Here is a 13,165-nt window from a genome sequence, read left to right on the forward strand (position 1 = left end):
TCAGCTATGTAACTATATATATATATATATATATATATATATATATATATATATATATATATATATATATATAAAAAAAAAATAAGTAATAGCTTGGCACTCTCCTAAAACAAATATAATAGGATACCTGCCTGGGTGCAATCCACTTTGCGTTGCATATATAAACAGTAAGGAATATAGGATGCACTCACAGGACTTGGTGAAAAAATCTTCTTGTTTTATTTAATCCAGGTGTAAACCCAAAACGTTTTGGGTTTACACCTGGATTAAATAAAACAAGAAGATTTTTTCACCAAGTCCTGTGAGTGCATCCTATATTCCTTACTGTTTATACACAGGCCTAATTATTAACCTACCCAGGACTGTCTCTCACAAAAAAAGCAAATTGAAGAGGAATGTGTGGTGCATTTTGGGACATTTTAGTAATATTTAAATTACTCCACACATGCATACTATTTTCACATATGTTCTGAGCTTAATTGAGATGACATTTTTTCACAATTTTTCCCTCCACAGTTTGTGGTATTCATTTTGATTTTATCGTTTTTACATATACGGTACATTAAAAAAAAAAATCTTTTTTTTTTTTTTTAAATCTAATATGTTCCACTGTAATAAAATTCCCTATACTGTACCCAGCAACATCTTCCTATGCCTGAACGGAACCCTAGCAATAGTGTTAGAAGGATTCTACAGCGGGATTTCCTTGCTGGAATTTTCAGATTCAGGAAGCGTGCAGTGATGCCGGGCAGGGATGCTGCTGTTTGGCTGAGATAGATCAGCTGACGTTCTCAGCCAATCGGTGACTCCACATTCACAAAACTGGCTTGGAAAAGGTAAATTTTTTACAGAAGTTTCCTCCGGCAGTAAAACTTCATACTACTGTAATAAAAATCTCTAAATTGTGCTCATCTAGATCTCCTGTGTGCAGAATTACCCCCTACTGCTATCTACTGTTTTCAGCATGACAGGGAGATCAATCCAGCTCAAGCTCTGCAATCAGTGACAGCTAGGGGGTGTTCCACAATCTAATTATAAAAGTGCCGATGTCCCATGTCTGGCATTTTTAAAAACTGGGGTTAAAATTTTATATTCATCTTTAAAGCACTTTAGCAAGTTGATGTTTGATATTCTTATTGTCACACATAAGGGGGAGAAAACATTTAGCTATTTTATCTTAATATTTATTTAAAAGATCCAGATATTTTGTTTTATACACTTGTAGTGCTTTATTACCATTAAATAACAAAGATAAATCTTTGTATACTTTACAGATATTTGAAATGATGGATGCCAAGGCCAGACAAGACTGTATTAAAGAAATTGATCTCTTAAAGGTATGCCTTTTTAATTAATTGATTATAAAAGCACTTATTATTATTAAAGCGGCACTGTCATGCCGAACTTACCTTTCTTTAATTGATTACTCTTCTCTCCCTCTGTCAGGATTGGTTCTTCATTTCTTCCTATCTGCTCTAGTTGTCTTATGGAAGTTTCCTACACCTGAACAGCTATGACCAGCGGAGGAGCAAAGTGTGCTTCATTTCCGGTAGTCAAAGCAGTTTTTCCACGATTCTCACCTTTCCTCCGTGATCTCTTGATGCTTCCTGTCAGTATTTCCGAACGTCCATGCACCGCGGAACGAATAGGATCGGAGTTTCATTCATTCGAATGAAATTCCGATACGAACAAAGTCCCGAATTGTGTCATAACACGAATGGAGAAACTGTTCTCATTCTGTTGGCAGGAAGTTCGATAGTTCCGCCGGCGTTCCTGTCTAAGTGACAGGGCGTTCAGGAATAATGACAGGAAGCATCGCGAGATCACAGATCAAAGATGAGAATTGTGGGAAAATTGCTTTGATCACCGGAAATGAAGCACCCTTTGCTCCTCCGCTGATCATAGCTGGTCAGGTATAGGAAACCTCCATAAGACAAAGTAGTCCCTACTTTGTCTCATTTTTTTTTAAAGAAAACTAGAGCAGATAGGAAGAAATTAAGAAAAGATCCCGACAGAGGGAGAGAAGAGGAATCGATTAAGGAAAAATAAGTTCGGCATGACAGTGCCGCTTTAATATTTTGGGGATTTTTAATGACACTGATTTAAATGGTCTGCCACCTAAAGCAACCCACCTTTGTGCTCTTTTATGTGGATTGTGAGATTGAATGTCATAGTCAGGGAAGGTTTCTCAGAGTACAGAATTGCAAGTTCGGTATATGAGGTCACCATAGGGGAACTTTTAAGATTTTTGTGTACGCAGTCAAGGTATACGTGGATTGTGAGGTCAGCACATTATGTCACGATTAGTGGAAATTTCCTGGCTGCTGTGTTTGTGCAAACTGAATTGGTTCTAGTCCTCTAACAGACGTAAACAGTACTTTAACCCCTTAACGCCGTTACGACGTGCTATGCCGTCACGGTTTAAGTGGGCTTTAAAGCCGTTGTGACGGCATAGCACGCCGTAACGGCTGAAGCCCCTGGAGCGCCCGGTATACTCACCTTCCCGGCGCTCCGCTTCGGAAGGACTGCCTCACAGCCCAGGCAGCCCTCCCACGGCAAATCAGGCCCCCGGGGGCCATGTGATCACTCTCAAAGAGCGATCACATGGCCCCCTATAGCTGGCTGTGGATCTGCCAGCAGGGGGACTGTCTAAAATATTAGACAGTCCCCCTGCTGGTAGGAGGTGTAAAAAAAAAAAATATTAGACAGGTTATAAAATAAATTAAATGCATTTTTATATATATAATATAAGTATATATATTATATATATATAATATATATGTATATTATATATATTTAACGTCAAACATAGTGTATTTTAATACTAATATTAGTATATATATTAGTATAAAAATACACTTAGAATGACGTTACATATATATAATATACATATATTATATATAATAGATATATACACATATATTATATATATAAATATGTATAATTACAATAATAAATAAATAAAATAATAAAATTAATAAATAAAATATTGAAACAAAATTTAATATAAATTATATATACATATGTAATTTCATTCTAACTGTATTTTGTTATTAATATATATATATTGGTAACAAAATACACTTAGAATGACATTCTATATATATCTATCTATATATAAAATGCAAATAACCGCAAATATATATATCTAGATAAATACATATAATTACATAAAAGATTACATTAGTATACACGTAGAATTTAAATACCTATAAATGCATATATATTAAAATTCTACGTGTATATTTAAGTAATCTTTTAACATAATTAGGTGATTTGATTAATTAAAATTTGATTGACATACCTGACAACACAGGGAGAAAGTGCTGAGAATTTAATTTGCAAGCACTATATTTGACCCTGTAACTCTCCAAGACAACATAAAACCTGTACATGGGGGGTACTGTTTTACTCGGGAGACTTCGCTGAACTCAAATATTAGTGTTTCAAATTGGTAAATTGTATTACAACGATGATATTTTAAGTAAAAGTGACGTTTTTTGCATTTTTTACAAACGAACAGCACTTTTATGGACTATATTATTGTTGTAATATGTTTTACTGTTTTAAAACACTAATATTTGTGTTTAGTGAAGTCTCCCGAGAATAACAGTACCCCCCATGCACAGGTTTCATGGTGTTTTGGAAAGTTAGAGAGTCACATATAAGGCTTGCATTTCATTTTTTTGACATTGAAATTTGCCAGATTGGTTATGTTGCCTTTGAGAGCGTATGGTAGCCCAGGAATGAGAATTACCCCCATGATGGCATACCATTTGCAAAAGTAGACAACCCAAGGTATTGCAAGTGGGGTATGTCCAGTATTTCTTAGTAGCCACTTAGTCACAAACACTGGCCAAATATTTGTTTTTTGCTTTTTTTACACAAAAACAAATATGAACGCTAACTTTGGCCAGTGTTTGTGACTAAGTGGCTACTAAAAAAGACTAAACATACCCCACTTTCAATACCTTTGGTTGTCTACTTTTTCAAATGGTATGCCATTATGGGGGTAATTCTCATTGCTGGGCTACCACACCGTCTCAAAGGTAACATTACCAATCTGGCAAATTTCTATTTGAAAATGGAACGTTCTATATTTGACCCTGTAACTTTCCAAAACACCATAAAACCTGGGGGATACTGTTGTACTCGTGAGACATCGCTGATTACAAATATGTGCATTTTTGTGCAGTAAATTCACATTATTATTATGACATTCACAGCTAAAATGTCAGACGGAAATACAAATGAAAAAAAAAATCTTATTTTCTCACATTTTTTTTAAATTTTATTCATAATGAATTATGTTCCATATATGAATAGTTAATGATAAATTAAAGCCCTGTTTCTCCTGAACAAAATGATATATAATAAGTGTGGGTGCATATAATATGAAAGAGGGGTGAAAACGGGTGAACAGACATATAGCGCAAATTCTAGTTTTTGTTTACGTTTTGTTTTGATCAGAACGTGCACTATTGACTCCGTCCTGAAGGGGTTAAATAACTGTATGTATCCATAGCACAACGTTATATGTAAAAATAACTCCAGATAGATACAATTAGACCTGATTGTTAAAATGCCTCATGTGTCCATGATTTTACTTTTTTATAAGTTACAGGGCAAATATCCCAAGGGGTGAATTACAATTTAAAGTATTAAGTACCTTTTTTGACAATTCTGGATCATTTGCACCAGTGATAGCAGTCACTCAAATACATCACAAAAATATGTATTTGCAGAAAAGTGCATTTTATCACTTTTCAGTTTGCCATTTTATCAGTAACATCTCCCAGATCTGATGGTTACATTTAAAGGGACACTCAACTGTGCAAATACTTCTGTTAAGACCAGAGTTTAAACGTCTATTACTGTCCTCTCACGTACAGCAATACCCAACATATAAGCAAATACCAAAAGGCATGCCTATTTCAATATTAACTGATTCATTTGAAACCTGTGTCCCTTTTGGGTCAATGTAGTGGCCTGCAACTGCACCTAACCCCATCATGGCATACTACATGTAAAATAAGACTACTTGCACTATTTGATATTGGAAATGTTGTGTCTTTTCACTTGGCTGTTTCATCGCCAATCTTTGTAGAATATAGCAATACATTTTATAATTTTCACATACATATTGAGCATTACCTGTAAAATAGTCTGTATCTGGCATCCACTGACACTGGTTCCCAAGAACCTACACTTCAACAGTAAAACTGTAAAAGAACAGAAAGGTCACTAGATGCTTTTTTATAGTGATACCATGTGCTGTTACTGCTTCCAGGGTGATTGTGATAAATATTACTCTTTTAAGATGGGATGTTCTGAACAGCTGTAATAACTGTGTTTTTAGTTTGCATTAAGTTATTACAAGTGTCATAAACAGAACAACATATAATATAGGCAAGTGATAATATATATATTATATACACTTATATGCAATACAATAACATACTGTTGTAGATAATCATACATATTTCTCGGACAAAGTTGGTTTCCTGGCACTATAGCTCTTTATAGTGCCCAGCTTCCTCCCCCCCCTCTTCCTGCTTAAAAATCCCTTCTGTCACTTACTTGGGCTCAGCACAGTTGTCCCTTGGCGCTGGCTCAGGTCAATGCTTTCCTATGTGGATTCCGGTAACTGGAAGTCCTCATGCATAGCGTGAAAATGTCCAGTGTCAGGTGACTATGCCCATAATTATTCACTGTGCTATAATGCTGCAGTACTAATATTAATATGTGTATAATGAAATGTGTCTTTGTTCTCATTTTAAATGAACAACATTAAGTGAATCAATTAATTCCAACATTCTACCCAGATTGTAGTTTCCTACATTACTGGTTTGTAACCCCAGGTTTGGGACCGTAAACTGAGTGCAATGTTATTTTTTTTAGTGACTCCAGAGATTGGCAAAGGCCCATTATATTGGTTAATCCTCACGCAGCTGGTCACTTTATATTGTTTTCAGATACCCTAAAAATAGGATAGCAGAGCTGCAAATGCACGTATGCTTATACAGCCCTTTATAGGAACTTTTCACTAGTGTCTCACATTTGAGTTCCAAATTTGGACTAGCAAGCCTATGGGGTGGCTGGGAGGTCTGGTGGAACATATGCTTGCCAGTCAACGGACAGCCAATGTTTTTGTTGGATAAAAACATTCTTACTTTAAAAGTGACATTTGTGTCCACCATCTCTGCTGGTGAACTCTTCCACACATCAGCTACACTTCAGGTGCTTCCTCTCCTTTCCTCCTTTGCTGTTTCTGCGATATTGGTCTTAAAATACTCCAGATAATTGAACCCCATTTGTATATCAGTATTTTAACTCTTTTTTTGGCGGTAGATTTGGCATTTACACATGCATAAACCAGCTGGCTTTAGACATATTTGACATAATAGAATCTCCTTTCTTCCTAATGTTTTATGGGTAATGATCTTGCAGAAAGACACTCAGCAGCCTGTGGGCATTGCTTTGCTGAATATATGTATTTTTGAAACATTTCACACTTGAAATTTGCAAGTATGCTCAAAGCCTGACTCCCCATGGAGAGAAAAAATGCCGGTTAAACACTCATATCACAGCATCAAACAGCTCGAAATCTGGTGAGTCAGTCTGAGCAGTCACATTGCATTGCGAATGAGCAGCGAGTGCATCCGTTCTGCTGCCTGTAGGGCATTCCTTTGTAAGTGTACGCGTTTATAAATTATGTCTGATACAAACCCTGAGCGTACGGGAGTCGGCTTCCAAACAGCTCAACAAATCAAAAGTAACACTAATGAAAGTTCCAAGTGTGATCCCGAGGAACCGTTTAGCACGATAGAGGGTCAGCAGTTTGTGTTAGTAGTGTGCAGCTGTATTGTCCTCTCTCTGGAGTGCACTCTCATAATGGTTGAAGGCCCGAAGTTCTATGTGCATGAGTAGGGCATAAAGGCAGCTTTGGAACGTCTGTCAGCATTCAGGCTCAGTGCTGGAAAGCTAATAACTTGTCAGATTGATACGCTCAGGCGTGCTTGTTTTAATTGATAGGTCTCAAGCTGATTTTTTTCTTTTTCTTCTTTAGAAGAAACAACTGCTAGCTAGCTGAGATATATTCTGCAATAGTCCCCATTACTAAAGCAAATTGTGATTCTTATTATTTTAATTTTTTTTAGCTGATGCCAAATCCTAATTGCACCGTTCATCCACTTGCAGTTCCCGTACTAATTAGATCAAGGGATAAACACACATTAGGTACATACTGTGAAGTAGATCTGCATATTTAGATTCATCAAATGGGCAGTAGATCTTAGGTAGTGTAGCACTAGTTAAAACCAAAACTCCCAACAATGCTCAATAATAATGCTGAAGAGAAAGGACTGTATCTGGCTGTGCATTCCAGGAGTTGAAGTTCTGTGACAGCTGTGCATTATGATATTTGAATTTCCAGAACCAAAGGCTACTTTGGCTACCACTGATCTATAGAGTAATTGGTTTCTATTCGATGAACCCCTTTAAAACTAGTAACTTACAGAGTAGTTTACTGCCAAAATATATATTGGTACTTACGTATTGGCATACCCAGCACATCATGTGTTGTAAATGAGCAGTTTCAAGAAAAAGAGCAATACTGGTTACTCTAGGGTTGTGGGTGTGATTTTTCTCCACTTTCCCAGGGGCCCCACTCGTATGTATGTCTTATACTATAATAATAAATAATATGCTTGGATGTATGTTTGGACTGTTCTCTAGGTCTGTGTTCCAAACCTTGATGGTAGAATGCGTTTGGGCATCCACTCCACTAATAGACGCAGATGTTGGCATTTAAAAAATAAATAGTACATTTATAATATTGTAATTAACCCCTTAGGATGGTAGGTGATATGTTACATAGCTAGATAGGCTTTTAAATAGATGTACAAAAAAACAAGTCCTGTGCTCAAATTCCCATTACTCCTGGGCGGCAGCAACGACCATAGTACACATCTGCTCAAATACATACAGTAAAAACCAAAGGAAAAAAGTTACCTGCGCTCTTTCCACATCCCTATGTATAATTAAACAAATAGAGGTTTTTAGTTACCTCCAATGGCCATGAGAGGGTATGCCCACCTGCCACGTCAAGGCAGACATTTTAGGTGGGTCCTAACTCTAACCATTCTGCCTTGCTTCCTTGAGCTTCTGGCAAAGATATCTCTGAGACAAAAAGGGGTGTTTTTTATATACATCCCTACATGCTTATTGACCCTTAATAGGAAACACATGGGGTGGGCAGCTGCATTGTAACAATGCTGTGTGATACAAAAGTAAATACAAATGCAAAAAAACAAGTTCTGCACTCAAACTCCCATTACTCCTGGGCGGCAGCAACAACCATAGTAAACATCAGCTCAAATACATACAGTAAAAACCAAAAAAAAAAGTTTTTTTCTTTGGTTTTTAAATGGATGTCTTTATTATAGATTGATTACATTTATGGTTTTATATGTGCCGGGGTTGTCTATGTTTTTGGTGTTCGAATGACTTGAAGGAACTCTAGAGTGTTTAACTATTTAGGCTTAACTTTGTATATTACTTATAAGGACTGGCAATCTTTTTTTTCCAGTTTTAGAGCTGTCATCCTCATTTTTCTTATTTTTCTTACTTCCTTTTTTTTTTTTTTTTTTTTTATTCTTTTTTTTTTTTTTATGCGTGCATAGGTGAAACAAGCAGATTTGCACTGCCACAACAGCACCTGCAAACAGATCTTGAGACATAATACAACAACAGTGTGGCATCAAGGACATTGCACATTTTTTTAAAGGGAATAAACAGGGTTAAATCAAAAGCCTACATTGCTCATCAGTAAACTGTGTATGCTGGATACATGGTGGCATGTTTGTAGGCATGAGAATTACTGGTGATGAGAGCCACTGGATCACCATATATAACAGTTAAATCTATCTGACCAAGTTGAGGCTAAATGCTGCTAGAAAGGAAGACTGACAATTGCATAATTAAGATATAATCTGTATGCCATGTGGATTTTATGGGTCTCCGTCAGGCAAGTGAAAGTCACAGATTGTGAGGTGGACTGCTGCCCTACGTGGGGAATTCCACTCGGCCTATGCCGTTATTTGGAGGACTGAGAGTAGTTAAGCCAGGATGCTGCAGGGGCTTGGTGGAAGGGGATTTTGATGTTGGACGCGCTGGATTGCCCGGAAGGGGTCCTCCCTTCCCCAATTCTCCTCTCCCTGCACCCTGTTGAGGTTGGTGTCCTGTGGTAGCCAGCCATGTCTCTAAAGTTGCCGAGAAGCGGTGGAATGTGACATCCATTTGTCGGAGGAACCTGTCAACCAGGTCAGAGATTTTTTTCCCGGGCTTTGCTTTATACTTGCCACATGAAATGGAAGCAGTCGCCATCTTGAGTAGGGTAGATGCTGTCCAAAATCCATCAGTGGGTGCGATGTGGGAGCCTGTGAGCAGGTAGAGTGCACCAGTGGGGACCGGGATAACCCCCACCGGTCCAAAAGGTTGGGGAAACAGGACTGCTCAGTATCCTGCAGAGACTCAGCGCTGTGCAGTATCAGCGATCGGCTGCCTCACCAGGCCGACACAAACACCGGGCCTTACCATAATCCTCCGGGGTTTACATTAACAAGTAGACAAGTAGAACATTGATTTACTCATGGAATTTATTTAACAAAACTCCGCCCATCATTAGTAATCACCTTGTACATGAAATCTACAAATACATTTTAAAAATATATGCAACAATAAATTTAGCTAGGGATGCACCGAAATGGAAATTATGGTCCGAAACCGAAAATTCAGGATGCCCTTGGCTGAAAAACAAAAACAAAAATGACTGTTTTCCCCAAATGATTTTAAAATAGTTTTTTTCTCTATTTGTAATGAATTAAAAAAATCTAATATGAAAAACTACAAGCCATGTCTCTCCCCCCTTCCATCTTTCACTCCCCCCTTTTTCCATGTCTCTTACTTCCTCCCTTCTTCCATATTTGACTCCCCCCTTTTTCCATGTCTCTCCCCCCTTCTTCCATCTCTCACTACCCGATTCTTCCATGTCTCTCACTTTCCCCCCTTCTTCCATGTCTATTACTCCCCCCTTCCATGTTTCTCTCCCCCTTCTTCCATATTTTACCTCACCTTATTCCACTCCCCTCTTCCTCCATGTCTCTCACTTTCCCTCCTTCCTCCATGTCTCTCACTTCCCCCCCTTCTTCCATCTGCCACTCCTCCATTCTTCTATGTCTCTCTCTCCCCCTTATTCCATGTCTCTCACTTTCCCCTCTTCCTAGGTGTACCTCTCTTCTATCTACCCATACCTCTCCTTCCCAAGCGGCACCTGTCTCCCTCACAGAGCCAACACCAGCTCTGCACACAAACTGATGTCCCCCTTCCCTACTGTTATCCTTGTCATGGCAAGGATGGGTGGCACATCGAAATCGTGCTCTGCATGTTTCAAAGTGTGCGCAGGGTAGTCACATGACACCCGGCGCTCCAACACAGAGCTCAAAGGGGAGGCGCTCTCTGCTGATTTAGTGCGTGAGGTTCTCTAATGGAGCACCATGTTACCTTGGTGTCAGCTTGCCACAAAGGATCACTTCAGAAGCAAAGGGGGGTAAGGGCGCAGCGCCAGAAGGAGTCCTGCGTGCTGCACAGAAATAAAATACATCCCCGAGGCTTATCAGTTAGCTGCAATGAGGGCGGTCAGCACCCCCCTTCTCTCACAATCACCTTGCGCCTGGGCGCGTTGCAAACTGTGCACCCGCCCAGGATCAGGCCTGGTGTAATTTTCTGCAGATTTTACCCTTTTTCGGACGAAATGGGATAGGCCCATTTTCGGCCGAAAATTTTGGTGCATCCCTATATTTAACACACAAATATTTTTTTTCAAATGCAGCATATGCAATATCCTAACATGTCTTCTTATAAGAAACATATGAATTTTGCTTGGTGTTTTGCTTAAGTAACCAAATCATGCATGATCAAGTAAAGTTTGAAGAGTCTAATGTGCTAAATTTTGCCCTGTAGCTCTCAAACAAATTAAGAAACCTATACATATGTCGAACATGTACATCCTTAGTAGATGTAGTCGAGCATAGATTTGTACATCTGTTTATTTATCTATGATTCCACACGTTGAAGCCGCAATGTATGGTATGTTAAAAATGTGATCTATTATTACAAATCGTAAATTCCCCTAGTGCAGCAATAGACAAACATGTAAAGTTTTGGTAGTTTTTGTTTTTGCATAAGACAGGAAAATAGTATTTTCATTTACTGTACAAGCATTCTTGAAAGACTGAATTGCTGGACAGATTGAGTTAGAAAAAGATTTAAAGACTGAGTTGGTAGCCCACTGAAACTACTTCCACAGACGTTTGCATCTTTCAAAAAACATGTAACCCATGGTATCTAGATATTTCAATCAGCCATTTTGATATCAATCTCTGACATAATTTGCAATAATAGATCACATTTTTACCATACCTCACATTGTGGCTTCAACGTGTGCAGTCATAGATAAATAAACAAGTATACATATCTATGCTCAACTACATCTACTAAGGGGGCGTGGTTCCGGCTCTAGCCAAGATGGCCGCGTGAGGAAAGTGCTCCGCTCCACCGGACCCCGAATAGCCGAATAAGCGCACATAAACTAACCTCATGGGGCGCACAAAACGCCCGGAGCACCCCCAGACCCCTAAGAGCTCGCAACAGGGACCGCTGGACGGCTTCTTACAGCCGCAACAGGGATCGAGCGGAGGCCCCCCTACCCCCAAAATGGCGGCGCCTACTACACCAGCGCCGGACATGGAGGTGCCTGCCCTGAGCCGCATTGAAGCTTCCCTGCGGGACCTAAAGGAATCAGCAGTAACAAAAGCTGACCTCCAAGCCATTATTGCCGCAATCCAGGATACCCTGCGCTCCGAGATAGCGGAGATGCGCCACGACCTCACCGCGCAGGCAGGCCGCATTACAGTATTGGAGGAAGCGAATGAGGCCCTTACAGCCAGGGTGACGGCCACTGACACCGCGGTGGCGCGTCAGGGCGAGATGTTGCTCTCCCTACGCCGACAGATGGAAGATGTTGACAATAGGGGGAGAAGGTGCAACATACGTGTCCGTGGGGTTCCAGAAGCTGAGGGACCGGAGGATGCAGTGGCCACACTCACGGATCTCTTTAGTTCTCTCCTACAACCGTCTCCACCGGCAGAAATTGAGTTTGAGAGGGCACATAGAGCTCTGCGACCCCGCTCAGCCGAGGAGGGACCGCGCGATCTTATTTGCTGCCTACACTCGTTCCCAATAAAAAACACCATAATGTTGAAGGCCAGGGAACGGCAGACCTGGCCCTTCCGGGGGACCCAGGTCTCCCTCTATAATGACTTTTCCCCAATGACGCTTGAAGCCAGGAGGGCCTTACGACCGGTCACTACAATACTAAGAGACCGCAACATACCTTATAAATGGGGATTCCCCTTCTCCCTGCAAGTCAGACATCAAAACCGCTAAGGTGGCCAGAAGAGGTGCCACGCTTCATGGGAGAATTGGGCCTACCCTCACCGCCGGTCTCTGACTGGATCCTGGGCCCTCTGAATCCACCACCAAGACCGCAAAGGGGATCCAGAAATCGGGGTGGGAGAGCGCCCCCTGTTCAGCATATGGGAAGCCGCGGAGATCCGTTGTCTCCAGAGGAGTGACACCGGAGGCCAGCCAGGACCCTTGCACCGCTTGGTACCGACCCGGGGCGGCTCTCCTTGTTTGCGCCCTCTACATCTCAAACACCCTTCTTACCCGACCACGATGTGACCCTTTAAGCTGATGCCAGTTGGCCGATTTCGCCTCCCAGAGTCTACGAGAAGCAGGTTTGAATTATTACTCCGTTTCAGGTTCTCTGTACTTTGGGCACTATACAAAGGGATATGGGCTTTGGGAGGGGGGGAAATGGGACATACAGATTGGGTGGGGATACTGTTCCTATCTCTGACACAAGCGAGGGTCCCATGGGGGTATTGGCTCCGACCTGTATATGTCTCCAACCACCAATTCTTTGCTAGCTAGAACGGGTTCACCTTGCCTTGGGGTGGGGGGAGAGGGGGGCAATGCAATGTATCCGCACCTGTTGTCTCATGATGGGCATCTCTCGTGAGTTTAACCCGAGCGCAGACTG

At 40.5% G+C, this 13,165-nt stretch overlaps 1 protein-coding gene across 5 annotated transcripts in view; it reads left to right on the forward strand.

Moving 5' to 3' along the window:
* The window catches only part of NEK6 (NIMA related kinase 6), a 407,500-nt gene that overhangs the window by 291,862 nt on the left and 102,473 nt on the right, over nt 1-13,165 (forward strand). For all 5 annotated transcript variants that reach the window (XM_063432360.1, XM_063432357.1, XM_063432356.1 and 2 more), the window contains exon 4: nt 1,275-1,337. In XM_063432360.1, the coding sequence (XP_063288430.1) occupies nt 1,275-1,337 (63 nt within the window). The remainder of the gene's footprint in view (nt 1-1,274; nt 1,338-13,165) is intronic.

The sequence above is a fragment of the Pelobates fuscus genome, chromosome 9 (genome assembly GCF_036172605.1).
Source record: "Pelobates fuscus isolate aPelFus1 chromosome 9, aPelFus1.pri, whole genome shotgun sequence".
Taxonomy (NCBI): domain Eukaryota; kingdom Metazoa; phylum Chordata; class Amphibia; order Anura; family Pelobatidae; genus Pelobates; species Pelobates fuscus.